Source organism: Gorilla gorilla, chromosome 6 (genome assembly GCF_029281585.2).
Source record: "Gorilla gorilla gorilla isolate KB3781 chromosome 6, NHGRI_mGorGor1-v2.1_pri, whole genome shotgun sequence".
Classification (NCBI taxonomy): domain Eukaryota; kingdom Metazoa; phylum Chordata; class Mammalia; order Primates; family Hominidae; genus Gorilla; species Gorilla gorilla.
The window spans coordinates 88,929,321-88,952,117 of NC_073230.2; the positions used below are offsets into that span (position 1 = coordinate 88,929,321).

The 22,797-nt window shown below is 43.4% G+C and overlaps 1 protein-coding gene across 1 annotated transcript in view; it reads right to left on the reverse strand.

Moving 5' to 3' along the window:
- Nucleotides 1-14,777, reverse strand: part of CYP3A43 (cytochrome P450 family 3 subfamily A member 43) — a 46,984-nt gene extending 32,207 nt beyond the window's left edge. The window contains 3 exon segments of the mRNA XM_019031807.4: nt 1,771-1,864; nt 10,123-12,848; nt 14,355-14,777. Of these exon segments, the coding sequence (XP_018887352.2) occupies nt 1,771-1,864; nt 10,123-10,193 (165 nt within the window). The 5' untranslated portion in view covers nt 10,194-12,848; nt 14,355-14,777.
- Between the last annotated feature and the right edge of the window lie 8,020 nt (nt 14,778-22,797).

Here is a 22,797-nt window from a genome sequence, read left to right on the forward strand (position 1 = left end):
AGATTTAAATAAAAGTCCAAGGCATTTTGTTGAGCGAGAAAATGAGTGAGTGGGCAAATGACAGAGTGGACTCACTTTCCAGTTTTCCAGCTTAACACATAATAAGTGTGGGAAATGCCACCTCTAGATGTCAGACACAGCACATTACAATACTCACTCAGAGTTTTCACTTCTGACACTTAAAAACAAACCTTCCTGCTTCCTTGTTTCAGTTTTGATGTTCTAACTAGGCAACATATAGCCCAGGAAATGTGGATTTACTAAAGGATCGATCTGGGAAATATGAAGAGAAAATTATTGCTTTTACGGGGGGTAAAAAAGGATGAAATTCTTAAGTGGTAATTTTGCAATGAAGGCCCCAGTTGGGAGAATTAGAATCTGAAAAACAAGCCTCAGGTCTGTAAGACAGAAAACCTGAGTCAGAGAGCAACCTGTACACAGGCTTTCTTACTGGCCATGTGGGCATGCACTTGTTATTTTCCATCATGGCCCCAGGCGCTTGGTGGAGCATCAGACCAGGGTAGCCACAAGGCTCAGTCAAAATTCGTAGACTATGAGACACATATTACCTCCTGTTTAGATAATTAAATTTTGAATAAGTTTGTCAAATTATCCCCTTCTAGTTATTTTGTTAAGTAATTTTGCCTTTCTTTAAAAAAAAACAGAACTCATTTTGTGGTTAAATATCTGAAGTTGATGGACAGCCTCCATATTGTCTTCATTATAAGCACTCCCTGCTCAGGCTCACTCATAGGGTGCTGCCTTTGAAGAAAAGCAGCAGGAAAGCAGAACCTTCTCGTTCTTCCTCTCAAATCTGTAAAATACATCCTGGGGAGAAGAAGCTGGAGCACAACTGTGGAACTACCTGCAGGGAATTTAACAGTTCTTGAGATAATTCAAGTATGTGCAAATTATCCAGCGGTAAATAGCTGCCTAGTGAACTGAATTTTCTTTTTCTTTTTTTCTTTTCTTTTTTTTTTTTTTTTTTGAGACAGAGTCTCACTCTTTCACCCAGGCCAGAGTGCAGTAGCGCTATCTCGGCTCACTGCAAGCTCCGCCTCCCGGGTTCACGCCATTCTCCTGCCTCAGCCTCCCGAGTAGCTGGGACTACAGGCGCCCGCCACTGCGCCTGGCTAATTTTTTTTTTTTTTTTTTTTTTTTTTTTGTATTTTTAGTAGAGACGGGGTTTCACCGTGTTAGCCAGGATTGTCTCGATCTCCTGACCTCGTGATCCGCCCGTCTTGGCCTCCCAAAGTGCTGGGATTACAGGCGAGAGCCACTGCGCCCAGCCAATGAACTGAATTTTCAAAGCTGTACAGGAGGAAGGAAACAAAAGGTTACTAGAGCTCTTGGTGAAAACAGGAAAGTTTGAATCTGGTACATGATGCTAACGAGCCGCTACTGGGGCTCCCATTTCCCCATTTCTGCTTTTCTCTTAATACTAAGGACAAACTGTACCTTCTCAAAAATCTGCACAGGGCAAAAGGAAAGTCCTCTTTATGGTTCGCAGAGTCTGAATATCAAGTCCTGAACATCGAGTGCTGATCCCCCAGATATCTGTGCCGTGCAACTGAGGCAAACCCAAACCCCCTGACCATTAACATGAGAGTCCTGGTATAAACCTGGCCCTGCTCTGGGTGGAGCATACACACCATTTCTGAAAGTGTAAAACACTGGAACTTCCTCCTGAGGAGGAGCATTTTTACTGATAGGACTAAGCTTGGGTTTGCATCGATAAGAAGCAAAAGAGGGAGCTCAAATAACACTTACCCTAAGGTAGAACAAAATAGTTCCCAGAAAAGGCAGAGCGGTTGGCCCAGGAATTCCCAGCTTCTTAAAAAGTTTATGTGAATGGGTCCCATAACTATAAAATAAAAGAGAAAGCCAGGTTACAGAAATTGTAACTTTATAGATAAGGGGTTGGCCAGACATTACCTCAGGAACTGGAATGTTCAAGGGAGGGAGGTAACACGGAGGCGATAAATAACAACAGAAACTCTAATGGCAATAATCACATTTTATAGCAGGATTTTAAGGAATCAGAGAGACCAATGGGGTTCAGGAGGATATTTATTAATTATTTAGGTACACTGGCCCAGTCAGATTAACATCCAAAGGACTGAGCCTCACTTTCTTCCAAGCCCGACTCTCCAAGTGCTCCTGACTCTGCTTCCTGCCTTATTCTGACCAAAGACAGGTATACTGGCACACATGGGGATGGACATTCCCTTTCCTCAGGTGGGGCCTGAATAATTGATTTCGGCTGAGGCTTTGGGGATTCCTGCAAGCTCTGCTCTAGTCACATCTCGGAAGCTGACTAGTCTATGCACAGACGAAGCTAAGGGTACCATCTCCGGATAAGTAAGTGTGGATACAATTTACAAGCCTAGTTATAATTCTGTCAGTACTGATTGTTCTGTTGTTACGTTATTACTGCAAATGCTGCAAATGTCTATGCCCAGAGGAAGGTTTGCCATGCCCACGTGTAGTGTAAGCATGTTTCTATTACATACACTAATGTTGTTACCATTTCTGCCTACACTAAAAGGGGAGAAATCTCTAGAAGGATGCCCACACTGTGTACACACTACCTGGGTAAGGAATACCATAGTTAAAACTCTACTGTACCATAACTACTATGAATGTGTAGGAACCAAGTTAGGAACCTGCACATACAACCAGACCACCTATTCAGTCTGTGACCCAGGAAATAATCAGCTATATGTATGTTATGACCCTAAGCTCTCACCCTATGAATTCTGGCTTGAGGTACATACTAAATCAGAGGGAGAAAAAGAAGGAGAGCTTATAGCTCAAACCAAAGAAGCCCTTCCCTTCTATAACAGGCCTATTTCCTTGTATTTTGATGCCTACCATACCGCATATGTTCATAATCCTAAAAAACCAGAAGCAGTCTGCAATGGTTTGACACGAGAGGCTTATCAGCAGCAGTCCTAAACATCTGTACGGAGAACGACAAATCGGATGCCCAGACTGTAACATTAAGCGGTCTACACTGACACAGCACCAACACCTATATTCAGGGAAGACTGTTCTGCTAAGTAGTATATCAACCAAACCAGACTGTAAGACAAAGACATGCAATCCTTTAAATTTTACTATCTTAAAGCCAGAGCTACCTTTTTGGTCTACAGGACAGACAGCACTATTAAGAGTTGATAGACAAGGAGCAGGCCTTAGAATTCCACTACTGATTGTCAAAAAGACTAGAAGAACTCAGAAGTGTCCAACCCCGCAATTCTGGGTTCATAAGTCATTCTATAAGCATTTTGATCAGCCGGTGCCCGAGCTTCCCCCATCAACCAAAAACTTATTTGCTCAACTAGCTGAAAACATAGCTGGCAGCTTAGGAATTTCCTCATGCTATGTATGTGGAGGAACTAATATGGGGGACCAGTGGCCATGGGAGGCAAAGGAATTAATGCCACAAAATAACTTCACTTCGCTTAACCCTACCAGTGAACCAACAGCCTCAACCAGTGTTTGGTTGTTAAAAACCTCCGTAATTGGAAAGTACTGTAGCGCCCAATGAGGAAACGCTTTCACAGAGAGAGCAGGAGAAACAGCCTGCCTAGGGCAACAGTATTATGATGAGACTAAAAACAAAACTCTATTGAAGAAACGCCCAGAACAACTCCTACTTCCAAGATCGAAACCTTTCGCTTGATTCTCTACTCTAAGCCACATTTGGCATCAGCTAGAGGCTCCATATGCTTAGGAAGCACCCTCTGGCCTATATTGGACCTGTGGAGCACAGGCATATCAGCAACTGCCGGCTAAATGGACAGGGGCATGTGTGTTAGAAACAATCAAGCCATCCTTCTTTCTAATTCCTCTAAAGCAAGGGGAACTCTTAGGATATCCAGTTTATGATGAAAATAAAAGAACTAGAAGAGGCATAATCACAAAAATAAACACAAATATCAAAAAAGATGTGGACATAGGAGACTGGAAAGATAACAAATGGCCTCCTGAAAGAATCATTAAATACTATAGGCCAGCTACCTAGGTGCAAGAAAGGTCATGGGGGTACCGTACCCCCATCTATATGCTCAACTGCATCATAAGGTTGCGGGCAGTCCTTGAAATTATAACCAATAAAACATCAAGGGCACTAGATTTATTGGCAATACAAGCAACACAAATGAGAAATGCTATGTATCAAAATAGGCTGGCTTTAGATTTCCTCTTAGCCTCAGAAGGAAGAGTATGTGAAAAATTTAATTTAACCAATTGTTGCTTAGAAATTGATGATAATGGCCAAGCTGTCATGAAAATCACAGCTAGAATGTGCAAGTTGGCACATGTTCTAGTTCAGACTTAGTCCAGATGGTCCCTGGATTCCTTATTTGGAGGATGGTCCTCAGCCTTTGGAGAATTCAAAACCCTCATTAGTGAGTTATTGCTTATTTTTGGCATTTGCCTCATCCTCCCTTGCCTTTTACCCCTGTTTATTAGGAGTATTCAGTCAACTATAGAGGCAATAGTAGCCTGACACGCTACCGCACAGTTGTGGCATTAACCAGATATCAGCTGCTGCCGGTAAAAGAAAAAGCTCAGCTCCGAGAGGAGATGGCAAATAGTGGTGCTTTCTATTAACACTTCTGTTGTAAAAAGCACCAAAGGGGGCAATGGAACAGGAATTAAAAGAAATTAAAGAGTGTGTAAGCAGAAACTCAGTTGTATATGAAAAAAACCCAACTTCCCCTGAAAAAGAGAAAGAGCTGGAGTCTTTTAAAAACTAACTGCCTGTTTTTCTGAGGCTAGTGAGCCTTATCTCTCCTCCCTTCCCAGGCATTGCAAAGACCCTGTTTCCCTAGCTGTGCAGCTGCAAGGTCACTAGACAGATAAACTCAAGTCACAAAACGTGTTTTTCCTTGAAATGTAAGAAATGATGTAATGCATGTCTCAATTGAATAACTGTGTTTGTTTCTTACTTCTCTAGTATGCTTCCCTCTCCACAGATCTCACCCCTCCCACAAAATGCTTAAAAGGTAACTAAACTCTTTGTTCAGAGCTCAGTCTTCTGGATGTTAATCCGACTGGGCTGGTGCATCTAAATAATTAATAAATATCCTCCTGAACCCCATCAGTCTCTCTGATTCCTTAAAATCCCACTACATTTCAATCCTCATCTTTTTTGCTGCCTCCTCTGTGAGACCCAAAAAAGTCACAGTGATTAACTAAAAGCAGCTGAAGTCTGCATGATCCCAGTGCTAGAGTGAATGCTTAATAAATGTTCCCAAATTTGAGTGCCCTTAAGAGGTTCAGACTGGAATTCTTCCAGGGCATTTCATTCACGTATGTCTATTTAGTTAATTGATTCTTTCCTGATTTGGAAATTCTCTTTCTAGGTGTATTAGTCCATTTTCACACTGCTATAAAGAACTACCTGATACTGGGTAATTTATAAAGAAAAGAGGCTTAATTGACTCACAGTTCTCCATGGCTGGGGAGGCCTCAGGAAACTTACAATCATGGTGGAAGGTGAAGGGGAAGCAAAGCATGTATTACATGGAGGCAGGAGAGAGAGAAAGACAGAGAGAGAGAGAAGAGGTGTCACACTATTTTTTTTCTTGTTTTGTTTTTTTTCCTATTATTATTATTATACTTTGAGTTTTAGGGTACATGTGCACAACATGCAGGTTTGTTACATATGTATACATGTGCCATGTTGGTGTGCTGCACCCATTAACTCATCATTTAGCATTAGGTATATCTCCTAATGCTATCCCTCCCCCCTCCCCCCCACCCCACAGCAGTCTCCAGTGTGTGATGTTCCCCTTCCTGTGTCCATGTGTTCTCATTGTTCAATTCCCACCTATGAGTGAGAACATGCGGTGTCTGGTCGAGGTGCCACACTTTTAAAACCATCAGATTTTGTGAGAATTCATTCACTATCATGAGAACAGCATGGGTGAAACCACCCCTATGATCCAATTCCTCCCACCAGGTCCCTTCCTTGACACATAGGGATAACAATTCAAGATGAGATTTGGCTGGGGACACAGAGCCAAACCATATCACTAGGTGAGGTTTTTTTTTTCATCTTTTGAACTAATAATGAGTTTGTGCATCACTACATCCATTGAATTACAGAGGGTCACTGAGGCCCTTTGCTGACACCTTCTTTTCTGTTTTCTCAGAGGTGTTTATGCTTTTCCTTCCCTCTAAACCCTGACCTTGTTTTAGGATCTGGCCATTCTTAAACATTCCTGCACAGAGAAGCTTTGGAAGAATCATAGTGTTCTTATTTCTATGGAATGACAACCATATTCAAGGCTTCCACTGGCTTCATAGAAATGTGAGCACCTTCCAGCTACACCCAAATCTCTGTGGTCAGATGATTTGATTGATATAAACTATAGTAAATGTGATTGACCTATATGTTCTCTGAATGGCACTATGCAGAGGAACCAATGACTAAAGAATAAATTTAAAGGCCATTCCTCCTCTTGTGCAATCTGGCCCTCCAACCGGTGATCCTTACTTGATAAGCACAATGCCAGTCATGCTCACTTTTTTTTTTTCCTCAAAATGATCAGTCACACAGCAGTCAGTTTACTGCTTCTGTACATCAACTATCTCTGCAGGAAAACCCATTAAGTCTGGTGCTCCTTATGGCAGGCCTGCCTGCAACTCATCTTTGATGGGTTATGTGTGAACTCCATCAATTGCAGGTTCTGGATCCTTGCAGAACTTCCCACTCTGGTGTTACTGAGGGATGGAAGACTGGAGGAAAAAGAGAGGCTGCATCCCGCCAATGTAACCATGCAGCTGCTGGTGCCACAAAGTAGGCCCTATAAGGGTAAGTTAGGAAAGTATGGCTGAAAACTATGGTGTGCATAAATAGTTTTAAATGCCCATTATGTGCTTTCAGCTGAAAGAGAGGTCTTCCAAAATTCAGGAACATTTCTGTTGATAGAAAAGTTTCACTGTGCTACATAGCATAAGTAACCATAAAATATTCCAGACAGTTGAATTAGAAACTTGATTTCTCTTCTTTATAGGTTAGCTTTTCTTAGATCCTAAATATTCAGTACAAATAAATAAATCTTACAAAATGTGATAAAGCTGAAACATTGCATGAAGAGAATGTGTTTGAAGGACCCCACAGTGGCACCCTGGCCAGGCCCAGCTGTTAGCTTGGTTCCCTCTGTGGGGATCTTTTCCTACTCACACATCGAAAATAACCTCTTGGGTTTCCAGTTGTTTATAATCCATTATCTGCCCATGCTAAATTCTGGTTGTTAGTCTAGGTAGATCAAAACTCATAGTCAATCAGAAAGCATCCCCAGGATTGAATGATGTCAGTAAACACTCTTAGTAACAGAAATTGGAAGTTGAATGACGAGGAGGTGGATAATGTTTATTTACTCCTTCAATGGATCTGTGTAACATCTGTAGGGTCAAGAGAACATTCTTCAATGGAGGTTTGATATTTGAGTCTGAGAAATGAACTAACAGTAGATCAATTAATAGGAGATAATCCTTATAAATTTATCTCATGAATATGCACGGGAGCCTTGAAAGATATGATACTCAAAGAATGGCCTGATGATTGAAGCTTAAATAGCATTCTGAGCTATAAAAATGTAGTATCTTCTGATGGGGAGTGGGTGACACAAGACATGAGACAGTGAGGGGAGAAAAAGCATGATAAACAAAAGTCATCTTATTATAATGTCTGTCAGGCATCAGTGCTCCAAAGAACAAGTATTATCAACTTTAGTCTCCCTTTCTGTGAGCTAATATTCTTTTTTTCTTTTAGACTAAGTTTTGCTCTTGTTGTTCAGGCTAGACTGCAATGGCGCAATCTTGGCTCACTGCAACCTCTGCCTCCAGGGTTCAGGCAATTCTCCTGTCTCAGCCTCCCGAGTAGCTGGGATTGCAGGCACCTGCCACCACACCCAGCTAATTTTTGTATATTTAGTAGAGACAGGGTTTCATCATGTTGACCAGGCTGGTCTTGAACTTCTGACCTCACGTGATCCACCCACCTCGGCTTCCCAAAGTGCTGGAATTACAGGTATGAGCCACCATGCCTGGCCCTGCTAAGATTCTTTTTCATGAGATTATAGGGAGGGGGCTCAAGACCATTGCTTTTTTTTAGGAAGATCTTCCTTTAGGTATGAGAACTTCAGAGAAAGCCCCTTCCTATATTTTGGGAGAAATAGCAGGGTTGGGAGACAGGAGAACATAAGAGTTAGCTTGGTTCTGAAGACTTTCTGAGACCTTTCAATTTTCTTTGGTTCAAAGTCCTCAACATGCTTAAGTGCCATATTTTGGGGTTTCATTTTTGGAGCCCCAACTTTCCCCTGTCATAAACTTCCCTAGAAAATGTACATACTAAAGCTGAGTTGATGCTTGTGGAGAGGACAATTGAATTGGTAGCTGAGTCGCAAGGGATCACATTAAACCAGTATAAACCAGTCTCACATTCCTAGCAATGTCAATCCAGTTAAACAGCTGTGCCTCATTTCAGGAGGTGGTGTTGCAGGTCTGCTGTCATGAAAGATAGGTCTGTATATGGTGCAGTTAAACAGGTACTTAATAAGAGGTCATTCTACCAAAGCAAAAGGAGACCAAAAGTTAATCATTTAGCAGACTAGTTTCTGAGTTCACAGGGCAGCCAGATAAAAAGATTTCTACATGTTGGTTTTGAAACAGCTCCAGTTGGAGTAGAGGTAGGCAATGGTGATCTGACAGATTTTTTTCTCTCCTATAGCTCCTTAGGGCCAGATCTGAAAGACTTTAAGTTGTTGCAATTTCTCTGGAGTCTGCTCTATCACAAAGAATTCTGCAAAAATCACAACATTTCCTGCCTTTGTGGACCAAACCAATGTATTTCTTAAATGTATTTGATATCTCATGCCTCCCTAAAAGAATAAAACCAAGCTGCACCCTGACCACCTTGGGTACATGTTCTTAAGACTTCCTGAAGGCTGTGTCATGGGCCATGGTCACTCATATTTGGCCCAGAATAAATCTCTTCAAGTATTGTACAGAGTTTGGCTCTTTTTGTTGGCAGCATGTATTAACTCATTCTCTATTACAATTCCCCTGTCTTGATGAATGGGCTCTGTTGAGGCAGGGGGCAAGGTGAATCCCTTGGGTGGTTACAGTTAAAATCCATACAAAATTTTACATGCATATGTGCTGGAGGCCCACAATATATGAGACTAAAATAAGGACTGAATTAGTAAAGCTTAAATAGCATTGTAAGCTAAAAAGTAGGGAGTGGCTTCTGATAGGGAGTTTCTGACACAAGTTATGGGAAGGTGAGGGGAGAAAACACATGATGAACAAAGGTTATTTTATTGTGGAGATAAAGTCTCTCAGGTAGCAGTGCTCCAAAGAATAAGTATTATCAAACTTTTTCTCTTTTCCTGTGAATTAGTTTTCTGATTGATGAGATTATTTGGAGAGGCTCAAGACAATTGCATTCTTTTTGGAAGATCTTCCCTTAGTCAGATAAGAGAACTTCAGAGCAACCCTGCACTTCAGGAGGGAAAGAATGGGGGATGGGTAGACAGAAGAGGGTCAGAGATTCTGAAGACATTTGTGAAGTCTTTCAGTCTTCTTTAGTTCAAACTACTCAGTATGACAAAGTTTCATTTTTTTTTTGAGACGGAGTCTTGCTCTGTCACCCAGGCTGGAGTGCAGTGGTGCAATCTCCGCTCACTGAAACCTCTGCCTCCTGGGTTCAAGCGATTCTCCTGCCTCAGCCTCCCAAGTAGCTGGGATTACAGGTTTGTGCCACCATGCCTGACCAATTTTTGTATTTTTAGTAGAGAAGGGGTTTCACCATGTTGGTCTGGCTGGTCTTGAACTCCTGACCTTGTGATTGGCCTGCCTCCACCTCCCAAGTGCTGAGATTACAGGTGTGAGCCACCGCACCCAGACTAAATTTTACATTTTCAAATGTTGTATTAGGAGTCCTAACAGATTAATAATATTTTATGTGTTCACAGTATTTGGCACTTAGGTAACTTCCCGTTCGTTATCTCTTTTATCTTCAAAACAAATAAGAAAAAGATGGGCCCAATTAGCACTTCAGGTCTTAGAGTTAAGAGCAGACATGCCTGCATAGTTACTCACATATAGAGGAGTACCAGGCTGGTAGCCACGAGAACCCATGTTTCCATGGCAAAGTTTAGAATGAGATCCATCACCAGTTTTCTTTTTCAGCTCTGTCTTCTGAGTTTTTCTTTCAGCTGTGTGCTGCTCTTTGCTGGGCTGTGCATATAGAGCTTTGTTTCTCTGCCCAGAGGTGATTTAGTTAATGTTAACAGTGATATATATGTGCTGGAGAAGGAGGTGGGTCTACAGCGGCAGCCAGTAGTAAAGCCACTTATGCTACTCCTCATATGGAGGGATTTGGGTACCCTTTTCAAATTGACAATTGGCAAATAATTATGGCTGTCCTTATTTTGGCCTCCTTTGATTTCCTATTCTGTGAACAATCAGTAAACAAATCAGTCACTGCTATTGGTAAGCCCAAAGGTTATAGATTCTCAGAAACTTAAAGAAAAATACTTCTGCAAGAACATCTGCCCAGCAACTGCCTGTCCAACCTCAAACTGATGTCAGTCTTGTTATTGATCTTTATAGCCAAGGATAATCATTCCAAAACAAATATGTAATCCTTCTCATTATTTTTTTAAACTTTGTCTTACTTTACCTACCTGAATAAGCACATAGTTTACCCTGGGACGCATATTCCCATTGCAATGCTTTATTCCCAAATAAAAATAATTCTTTTTAGAAAGCCTATCTCTGTTTGTTATCTAGGTTGCCAAATCATGCCTCCAGGTAAACAGACAAGAAGGACTCCCTGTGCCTCAAAAGCAAAAACAAACCCAAGAGGCCATGGCAGGTTTAGGTGATGGTCATGTTCTCTGTGTTCTTAGTAAGTGTTGCAAAACCTATTTTTCTGTAGCCAAGTCAAATAACATTTTCTGAAAAAATCTGTACCTGGGAATTTTCCAACTGCTCACCAACAGATCATGTGGTAAGAACTAACTGACCACCTAGGAACAGCCAATTAAGAGACATGTGACTTGGGGCTTAAAGGCTGTCCAATCAAGACTCTTTTCTTCACTCCTCTGACTCCTCTATCCTGCTCTGTGGTTTTTGACTTTATAGCTCTCCACCTCCGAGGCTGCATCTCCTCAATCTTCAGACTGTGTTTTATAGAAAATGAAGCTCTCCCTCTGTCCTCCACAGATCCCACAATCTTTACTCATATTTCTTGGTGATGAGGAAGGGATCAAAATTGGCTCTCAAGATCCTCTCCCTTGTGCCATCTGGACTAATCAATGCACTGGCACCAGCAAGAGTCCTCTAAGCTCAGTTATCTTCCTGGCCTGGCTGTTTTGTGGAAAAATCAGTAAATCCTCTTACATCCAAGATCTCCCATTTAGGATGAGGTCTTGAGGTCTTTATTTTTTTCAGGGAACCTGCCCTTCTGGCTCTATGGCTACCTACTTGTGGGGTATGCTTGCACTTGGAGGGGCATGCCCATGTTTCCTGGGGTGCATTCATGCTGCATCAAGCAAGTTCATGCCTCACAGGATACTCCATGCTTCAGTGTTGCAAGGACTATTGCATTTTATTTGCCCTTGAAGGGACCTCTTCCTAAGGTGAGGGCTATGTATAACCTAGGTCCTAAGGCCATGGTCTCTAAGGCCTGCCATCGGGTAATTCGGTGGCTCTGTCTCTGATCAATCACTATCAGGTACTCTGGCAGTTTTTCAAGTTTAAAATTTAAAGGTAAAGGCTCGACAGAAATGGACGTGAGAGATACACCTAAATTGAACTCTGAAGCATGCAATGAGGATAAGAGGAGTCTGGACTTCTCAAAGACAGTAAGAGGCTTTCTTTCAATCTGCATTTTTGAAAGTTTCAAACACAATTGGGACTTTGGCTGTGTTTTAATAGGAGACTAACCTGAAGACTTAACCCATGTCTCAGAAAATCTGAAAAACTTGAAGACCCTAAAACGGAGAGTCTCATATCTTCCTGCTGCTGCACTTGCATTCTACCTCCACTTTTCCCTTTTTACCATCACTGTCTTTGTCTGGAACACTGCAGGGACCTGGCAACTTGGTACCAGCAGGGGCCATTGAGCCCCTGGCTCCTTCATGATGATTGAAAACTGGGTGGGTCTCTCATGAGTTTTGGACTTCCCACTTGATTGACAGCTGTCAGTTTTGTTCAGCTAGTTGTTCTTACTCCTGGATAAAAGGGACTGAAAGAAAGTCTCTTTCTTTGAGACTTGCTGTTTCTCAAGAAGGGGGAATCCCTCTGTATTTCTCCTCCATGAACATATGAATGAATATGTACGCTATTTCTCCCATTAATCTCCTTTGTGGGTGATTTTTTTTTTGTTAACAAACCTTCAGAGGAGAAAGGACAAACATTTTTTTTGGCCTCAGCAGTTCTGTCCCTATGAGCAGGATACCAAAGCCACTCTGTTCTTTCAGAAGCCTCAGTGAAGGGAGCCCAAGCACTTGTAAGTCAGCAGAAAAGTAAGAATTTCTTTTTTTTTCTTTTCTTTTTTCTTTTTCTTTTTTTTGACAGAGTCTCATTTTATTACCCAGGCTGGAGTGTAGTGGTGTGATCTTGGCTCACTGCAATCTCCACCTCCTGGGCTCAAGTGATCCTTCTATCTCAGCCTCCCAAGTAGCTGGGACTACAGGCACATGCCTCCATGTCTGGCTGAGAAAAGTAAGAATTTCTTTCCAGACAAGCTCCTGGCCTTTCTTTCTGGGAGATCCACTTGGGCAGATGTTAAGAATTGCTCTTTGTCTCCTCTGCAAAACCTTAATAAATAGGAGAAAAGGATTTGTGTTACTAGTGCTGCGTGCAGCAACTCTAGGGTACTCTCTAGTACTTTCTCTTATGAATACTCACGTTGTTTGATCCCTTTTTCTTCTAGAAATAGTCTTTTCCTTTGTTCCTGTATTTCTGTGTTGTTCTGTCATAAAAAGGGCTACAGGAGTGTAGAACATGGGCCTGAAACCCTTATAAGCCCACTTGTTGGAGCTGGCTCTGCAGACTGAGCAGCTGGTGCTTCTGAAGAACACACCTGTTGTTCTACACATGTCCAGCTCTCGGGGGAGTTTCTCTTAAGAAGCCCCATCCCTACGGGTCTTTTGCTTCCCTAACCCTTGTGACTTGGTTAGTCCTGGGAAAGTCCAATCCCCGGAGAACCTACCCAGTGTCACATATCAACAGGCCTGAACTTACTGGTTTTGGTGTCACTCAAAAGGGTACCTTCAGTTTTAAAAAATCAAAGCCTAAAATGTTTATAAAGGATAGATCCTCAGGTAAAATAGACTGACTTCTTTTTCAGAACTATTCATAGTACAGCCAAACATTAAAATGCTTTCTTTGGCTAGGTGAGGAGGCTCACGCCTGTAATCCCAGCGCTTTGGGAGGCTGAGGCAGGTGAATCACTTGAGGCCGGGAGTTCAATATCAGCCTGGCCAACATGATGAAACCCCATGTCTATTAAAAATACAAACATTAGCTGGGCATGGTAGCGCATGCCTGTAATACCAGCTACTGGGGTGGCTGAGGTGATCCAGAGGATCACCTGAGCCCGAGAGGCAGAGGTTGCAGTGAGCTGACATCACACCACTGCACTCCAGCCTGGGAGACAGAGATAGACTGTTTCAAAAAAGAGAAAAAAAAAGCTTTCATCACTCTATTTAAGAGCTCCATCCTGAATTCAGTAATCAAATCAAGAAATTTCCATAAAAAGATAAGAAAATTATGGAGAAGACATCACAATAATGTTATAGGATCCTTGAGGTGTTGCTTTTACGGCCTAAAACCTCTGGCCAGTGGCACCTTTGCCTAAGTTTTGCTCGGACTTGCTGGGCTTCTTCCACCCACTTGGGTTGGCAAGCTGCACACAGCCCACACTACCAGCCTGGATCCCATGCCTGCCAAGGGTGAGTTAGGAATGGAGCCATGAGGGGTGTGTGAATGAATGTGGGGTCAGGCCACTGCACAGTCAGACACTACAGCTGCTGCAGTGGCAGGCAGCTCTAGGTGCTGGCACAGGCACTGGCTCTCTGTGAGGCTGTGGCTGGACCAGGTGCACTGCAAGCAGTTTCCCCAGCTGGCACTGGGAAATGCAGTGGTTACTGCAAACTTGGAGACACCAGGCACTGCAGGATACCAAAGAGTCACAACCCTGTTTTGGGGAGCTTCCAGGTCTGGGCTCCCTGAGGGACTGCAGCTCTTCTCTCCTTCTCTTTGCCTGCAACGTGGTGAGCAAGGGGCATGTTTCAGCCCTGTTTATGTTATAGCTCTTTTACCTCTGCCATTCAGTGGGTCCTGAGTTCTTGTCCTTCGACCAGGAAGAATGAGGTATGCAGACAGGTGGAGGGAAAGCAAGATGAAGAGGAGCATTATTGAGCAATAGAACAGCTCACAGGAGACCCACAAAGGGTAGCTACTTTCCACAGTCAGGGTGTCCTGATCAGTGTTCAGCTCCTGGCAGAGAAGACACCCTGGGTTGGGAAGCTCCTCTCTTCAGGTAGGTCATCCTGTCATCTCTGCAGCTCTCAGCAGAGAGGGGGTTTTGGAGTGGGTTGCTCCTCTCTGCAGCTGGTAGTCTGCATGTCTCTGCAGGTCTCTGAGGCTCTCAGCAGAGAGGAGGCCCTAGAGCGGGTAGTCTCTCTCTGCTGCTGGTTGTCTAAATGTCTCTTGCTATCAGCAGAGAGGGTAGCTCATTTCTGCAGCTGGTCCACCTGATGTCTGCTCAGCTCTAGCAGAGCCTGGGGCTTTTATGGGCCCTAGAGGGGAGGAAGTGTGCACTGATTGGTCCTTGGGCAGCCATGGAAGGGCTGGAAAAAGAATCACAAGTTCCCAGTCTGGTCAATGGGACTGGCAGCCCAGCCACCAGCCTTCAGGCCCTCCCTGAGCTGAAGGTGGGGCCTCACTGGGGATCCACCTCCTTCTACCCGGGAATCTGTCTGCCTCCTGCTTCCATTCATGGCACCAGGGCTCAGCCTGACTTTGCTATGAGATTGGAGAGGGTGCTGACAGCAGGGAGAAGCCAGGGAGCAGGAGCAGGCACTTTGGAGCCTGTGAGGGTAGGGGGGCCTTCCTGGGCCCCCAAGAGTGCAGGGATGCCTGAGTCTGCAGCTGGTGGGTGGCTGCAGCTGTGCAGGGTAGGGGGGATGGGGGTGAGGAAAGGTGGGGTGGGTTGTAGGGGTGGGTAAGGGAGGATTTCTGCCTGCTCCATGGAGCTGGAGGCCTGGGTCTGCAGCTGTGGTTTGGGTGGCTGCAGCAGCACCCAGGGAGCTCCTGCCCCAACTTGGGCAGGGCTCCATGGAGTGTGCAGCCCCGCCCACCTCCCTGCTGCAGCCAGCGTGATGGCAGTGGCAGGCTGTCTGGAGCAGCCACTGCCATCAATAACCTTTGTACACTTGTTCCCAGTTATAGAATTTATGCAAATAGATCTATAAAAATAAATGTACTGACCACTTTAGGACAAATATTAGAGAGACCACAAAAAACTTTGCAGGACAACGAGAGTCTCTAAATTTCTTAGCTTAAATGGTTTTAACAAAATGCTCAAGTTTTATACAGCTAATTGCTACAAGTCTGTAACTAAAACCTAGATTATAGTAGCTCAATGCATACAACTTACAGATAAGTCTATTTTGTAACCTTGCCTTTCATGACAAAAGTCTTTTGACTTTTGTTTTTTGGCTCTTATATTACTTAAAAAAGATTTTAAGGATTGATGAATGCCTTCCCACCTCTATTCCTGTCTGGCCTAGAACATATAAATCAGCTATTAGTCTTTTGGCTTTAAGTCCTTTGGCCATAAGAGCCCCATGGAGGGACAGGGTGGACTTGGGGCAGACAGCCACACCATTACAGCAATGATGAGACCAAATAAAAGTCTGCCATTGATGTTGGCTCTGGAAAATCTTGGCCCAAATAAAGGAGAATGTAAACCAAAAACAAAATCCCAAGCCCCCTCCACCAAATAAACAGACCCCCCATTGGCTAAGTGGACCCCAGAGGAACCTGAAAAACTGAATTCCAGGGCATGAGGAAAAGGGAGGTCCAGCATGCCTCATTATTCCCCCTCCATTGCTCATTGTCATTAGACCTTCTTTCTTAAAGGTGAAAGAGAAAGCAGTCCCTTCAAAAGATTCCACACCAATATTGTCAGTTATGAGCTTATCCTTCCAGGTACAGGGTAAGGATAAGATGAGATTAATCCTTCCCTCACCCTTCCCTGAGATATCTACTTCCTCTATTACTTTTTCTTTAAATGTTCACCTTATCATATGACAAGGCACTAACTAAAGTCTCACAAGTATGTAATCATTCATCTCATAACACCCCCCCCCCCACCATTTTAAAGGAAAATGTATAAATATTAAATCTCTGAGAACCTCTTTGGAAAAAAACCAGCCACAGATGCATGTGTGACTTACATTTTTCCTGGGCATGCACTTAAGCTGGCTCAATAATCCTCGGTGATTGAGACTTATGCTTCAGTCACTCATTTTGGTGAAGGTTGAGATGACAAAAGCCCTCGTGGATGTGAGCCTCTTAAGACTAACTCCCCTATGAGCTGGCATAGTCAGACAAAGAGAATGCTACTTTCTACTTCATGTCATGGGTCCCTGGCCTTTTTGACTAGCAGCCAGATGGGAACCAACAATCAGACCCCCAGGTAACAGAGACCAGAGAGAGATGTTCTCACTTGGCAACAAAGCCAATTTCTCAGGACATACAAATAGACAAAAGGAAGATCTCATCTGATTTTTTTCTGAGAGATACACTGCAAAGTTTGTCTAAACAGATGCTGGTCTGCTGAGAAATATGAAGTCACCAGTCTGCTTGGTGGGCTTAAATGACAGGCTTATAAAAAGACCTTATGCCCATGTTCTGCCCTACAATTCTCCTCTTTCTGACAAATGACAACAAGAAAAAGGAAAGCAAAGACTGTCTCTGAAGGGGCAGGGACCAGAAATGCAGAATACTCATAGCAAAAATAAAAACACTAGATGTACACCAAGAACAAGTTTACAAAAAGGTTTTCTACTACTAATCTAAGTTTGGAAAGAAACATGAGACTAGTAGTGATATTACCACTTGTTCAAACTGGTTCCACAAGCAGAGATCCAGGAGACAGACTGGGTAAGAATTCCTACCTTTCTCCAGCTTCATCAGGTCTCAGGGTCTCTCAACTGTAGCTTCAGAAGCAGCAGAGTGACTTTATCTCCTGGTTGTCTCACCAAAACTGTAGGGGGTGGGGAGAGAAAACTTCAGTTCCTCCTCTGGAGGCTTAATGTTTGAGTCTGAGAACCTGACAATGGATTGATTAACAGCACCTGTCATCTCAGTTACTCGGGAGGCTGAGGTGGGAGGATGATTTGAGCCCTCAGGAGGCTGAGGTGGGAGGATGATTTGAGCCCAGTTGTTCTAGGTTGCAGTGAGCTATGATTGCATCACTGCACTCCAGCCTGGGTCACAGAGCCAGACTCTGTCTCAAAAAAAATGCATACACATTTATGAAATGCATACACACTGGAGACTCACAATATATAAGACTAAATAATGACCAGGTGGTTGAAGCTTAAATAGCATTGTGACTTACTAAAAATTTAAAGACTTCTGGTGGGGAGTTGGTGACACAAGCTATGGAAGGATAGGGGAGAAAATGCATGATGAACAAAGGTTATTTTATTATGGAGATAAAGTGTGTCAGGTAGCAGTGCTCCAAAGAATAAGTATTATCAACTTTCTACTTCTTTCCTGTAAGTTAATATTCTGTTTGTTGATATTATTTGGAGGTGCTAAAGACAATTGCATTCTTTCTGGCAGGTCTTTCCTTAGTCAGATAAAGGAACTTCAGAGAAAGCCCCTCTCTGCACTTTTGGAGGGAAAGTAGGGGAGGCAGGAGAAGGTCAGAGAGACCTTAGTTCTGAGGCCATTTCTGAGATCCTCCAGTCCCCTTTAGTTCAAAGTACTCAGCTTGCCACAGTGTCCTATTTTCAAGTGTTTTCTTATGAGCCCCAACAGATCAGTAATGATAATTTGTGTTTGTAGCATTCAATGCTTAAGCAACTTCCCCTCCATTATGTCTTTCATCTTCAAAACAAATAAGAAAAATAGGCCTGATTAGCACTAAAAGTCTAAAGTTACAGAGCAGATGGCCTGGACAGTTATTCACAGGTAGAGGAGCACCAGGCTGGTAGCCAGGAGAACACACATTTCCATGGCAAAGTTTGGAATGAGATCCATCGCATTTTCTTTTTCAAATCTGTCTTCTGAGTTTTTCTTTCAGCTGTGTGCCGCTTTTTGCTGGGCTGTGCATGTAGAGCTTTCTTTCTCTGCCCAGAGGTGATTTAGTTAAGGTTAACAGGAATATTTATGTGCTGGAGAATGAGGTGGGTCTATAGCTGCAGCCAGTAGAAAAGCCACCTATGCTGCTCCTCATGTGGAGGGATTGGGGTGCTCTTCTCACATTCACAGTTGGTGAAGAATTATGGCCACCCTTATTTTGACCTCCTTTGACTTTATATTGTGTGATATCAGTAAACTAATCAGTGTTTGATAAGCCCCAAGAGTTATAGATTCTTATCAGAAACTCTTGTGAAGTCATTGGCATTCAATCTCTAACCAGCCCTTATCTTCATGGCTGCCTTCAATCCAAAATACTTCAAATCCATCAAAATAATGCACACATACACATCTTTATCCAGGAAGTTTCCACTGCCTAGAATTTCTCTATACTCCCTAGAAGACTACCACTCATCCTTTCAAACCCAGATCAGATAGACTTCTTTTTAATTTTTTATTCATTTACGTTTCTTTTTTTCCCACGCAATATACCTATATTAGCCTGTACATGCATTGCTATAAAGAAGTACCTGAGTCTGGGTAGTTTATAAAGAAAACAGGTTTAATTGGTTCACGATGCTGCAGGCTATACAGTAAGCATGACTGGGGAGGTCTCAGGAAACTTACAATCATGGTGCGAAGGCACATCTTATATTGACCAGAGAAGAAGGAGGGAGAGAGAGAAGAGGGAGCTGCTACACACTTTTAAACAGCCAGATCTCATGAGAATTCACTCACTATCATGAGAACAGCAAGGGATAAGTCTGCCCCCATGACACCCGATCACCACCCACCAGACCCCTCCTCCAACACTGAGGATTACAATTCGACAAGAGATTTGGGTGGGGTCACAAATCCAAAGCACATCAATACCCATATGATAATTTGTTTTATTTATTTTTTTGAGACACACTCTCACTCTGTTGCCTAGGCTAGAGTGCAGTGGCACAATCATAGCTCACTGTAACCTCAAACTCCCAGGCTCAAGCGATCCTCCTGCCTTAGTCTCTGGAGTAGCTGAGGATACAGGTATGCATCAGCACACCTAGCTAATTTTATTTTTTTATTTTTATTTTTGTAGAGACTGTGTGTCTCACTATGTTTCCGAGGCTGGTCTCGATTCCTGGCTTGAAGTGATCCTCTGGCATTGGACTCTTGAAGTGCTGGGATTACAGGGGTGAGCCACTGCACCAAGCCCAGACCTCTCCTATTAGAGGCTTTCTCTGATTTAGGAATCAGACATGACTGCTTCCTCCTCTGGGCAACTTCTTTCCTCCCTCCCATGGTTCTATTATTGTCTTTCCTCCTCTCCAGCACCGTGTTGGTTTCCACACATGAGCGGTGGTGATCCCTTACCAGAGCATGAGCTTCTTAAGGACAGTCTGGGTATTATTCACCACTATGTCTGCAGGCCCTAGTTGAGTCCTTTACACAGAGTGGGCATCCAGAAAGATTTGTTGAGTTTAGTTGGGTTAGATTGCTGCATATTGCAAAACTTTTCCTGGGACTCTTTTCCTAGGACTCTGGTGACCAAGCCACTTTCCTGCATACAGCAAGAGCTTTTGGCTGGGCCTCAGCTGCCATTCCTGTACATTCAGAATGATCCACCAGGATTCTGTTGTCAAGAGGGCCTGTAATGGAGACACAGGGAAGGAGAAGATGAAGATGACGGCTTCAGTGAGAAGCAGCATACTGTGCTGCTTCCTGTGCACCCCCTCAAATGGTTCTGCAGAAGACGGAAAGCTAGAGATGCTCCTGACCAAAGAATGCCCCTCTCTCTGGAAATAATGCATGTCTGGGAACAATGGGTGTGAAAGGAGAGAAGAGGAGAACAGCTACCTGGATTGCCAGGTGGACTCCAGCCACCTTAGCCAGCAGGGATGTGGCTGATGTCACTACAAGCAGCACATACAACATCAAGGACTCCAATAAGATGATTTGAGCTTCTTCTTTGGGGTAGTAGGGGTCAGAACAGACACATCCTGCTTTCTGAAGAGTGAAATATTTACCCCAGGAGCTGGTAAGGATGAGGTCTGTGACAGCAGTGCTGTCATCTGAGAGCCCCTCTATGCCTGCTTGCTGGAAGAGATCCCAAAGCTGAGCCTTTGGAAATGGCACTGGCTCATTATCATCACTGACCCACGTTCCATGTCTCCTTGCCCTGAGGAATCATGAATTATGTGACAAGTAAATCCTCGACATTCTTAAAAGTCAGCAGAAATACAGCCCTAAACTCCTGGGCTCAAGTGATCCTCCTGCCCTAGCCTCCCGAGTAGCTGGAACTACAGGCATGCATCAACATGTCCAGACTTTATTTGTTGTAGATATGGGGTCTTGCTATAATGCCTAGGCTGGTCTCAAAGTCTGGGCTCAAGCAATCCTTCTCTCTCAGCCTCCCAAATTACTGGGAATACAGACATGAACCACTGAGCCTGACCTTGATAGAAATTCTTAGTAAAAAGGATGACTTTTAAATATTAAATCTAGATTCTCAAGCAGTATGGTAAACTATTTTTGAAAAGCCATATACAATTAAATTTGTATATGTTAAAACTTGCAAAATAATCTTGAGTAGGCTGGGTGTGGTTGCTCATGCCTGTAATCCCAGCACTTTGGGAGGCCGAGGCCAGCGGATCACAAGGTCAGGAGATCGAGACCATCCTGGCTAACACGGTGAAACCCCGTCTCTACTAAAAATACATAAAATTAGCCAGGCATGGCGGCGTGTGCCTGTAGTCCCAGCTACTTGGGAGGCTGAGGCAGGAGGATGGCATGAACCCGGGAGGCGGACCTTGCAGTGAGCCGAGATCATGCCACTGCACTCCAGCCTGGGCGACAGAGCAAGACTCTGTCTAAAAAAAAAAAAAAATCTTGAGTAGATATTATACATTTTAATTATATAAGCAGCCATTGACTTCTGAAAAGTCCAGTAACCCCTCCTAATTAAACCCATCCTGTGAAATGATGGGAAGAGGCCTTCAGGAAACTTTATTTATTTATTTATTTATTTATTTATTTATTTATTGAAACAGAGTCTTGCTCTGTGGCCCCTGAGCTGGAGTGCAGTGGCGTGATCTCGGCTCACCGCAACCTCTGCCTCCTGAGTTGAAGTAATTCTCCTGCCTCAGCCTCCCCCGTAGATGGGATTACAGGCGGGCACTGCTGAGCCCAGCTAATTTTTGTATTTTTAGTAGAGACGGAGTTTCACCATGTTGGCCAGGCTGGTCTTGAACTCCTGACCTCAGTGATCAGCCTGCCTCAGCCTCCCAAAGTGCTGGGATTACAGGCGTGAGCCACCGTGCCCGGCCTATGCTTTTGCTTTTAACATCTCATCTTGGCTACAAAGAGCAGTGCAAATGGGGAACTTCTCAAGTCCTACAGCATTTTGACCATAGTTTTAGCCTCACTCTTATCAAGTCAGCAACACTGTAACTTCCAATCTCAGTTGAGTGGAGGGCAAGCAAATTGCTATAGAGACTGAGAAGCATCAGCCTGTAGATGCCTGGGAGCTGGGCTAGGGACTATCTTCCTCTTCCCAAATGTGCCACAAGCCTGTTTCTCCCGCACTGAGCCCCCTAGTTGTACAGGTGCACAGATTGGCTACAAAGCTTCAATTAAGCCGCAAATAGGATGAAAACCATCTCTACCCTCCTCCATTCCCATGCAGAAATCCTGCTTCAGAGAAGGAGTTGCATATTGAATGCATGAATCCTAGAAATAAGACTTAGAAGGTCTTGTTTGACATCAATCAATGACAACTGTCTTTAAGTTCATCAGGGAAAAGATCCCAACTTTTCTATAAAGGTAACACCATGTTATTTTTAATTTTAAAGTGACATGAATATATTTTTCTAAGAGACAGACAAACACACCCACAAACACCCACACATACATAAATGTCAGATTAAAATTAAAAATTAAATACCTTAAAATTTTTGGCCAAGAACCCCAATTCAACTGCAAATCACTCCTTGAACATTTACTGAATGCTTGCCATGGAAATGTCCCCTGCAAGGTGCTATTTGAATTTTATGAAAGAAATAAAATGAAGTGATATTTTTAAGGGGATGAGGACAGACATTCTTAGATATAGAGAGAACTTAGTAAACAAACATGAATGATTTAATGACAAATATGAAATCAGGTGATGATAACAGCCTGCAGTAATGAATAACAAAGCGGAGGACTGAATGGGCCCTGGACTAGATGGAAGGGCTTTTCAGAGGAGCTTGGGGATTGAACCAGGACATGAAGGATGGGGAGAGGATGAGGAAGAGAGAGGGAAGAACATTCATAGAATTATTGTTGGGTTGAGAACTAGCTTGGCTTGTCAGCAGGAAGGGTCCTGGAAGGTGAGTTCTAACAGTCAGGATGACCCCGACCTCT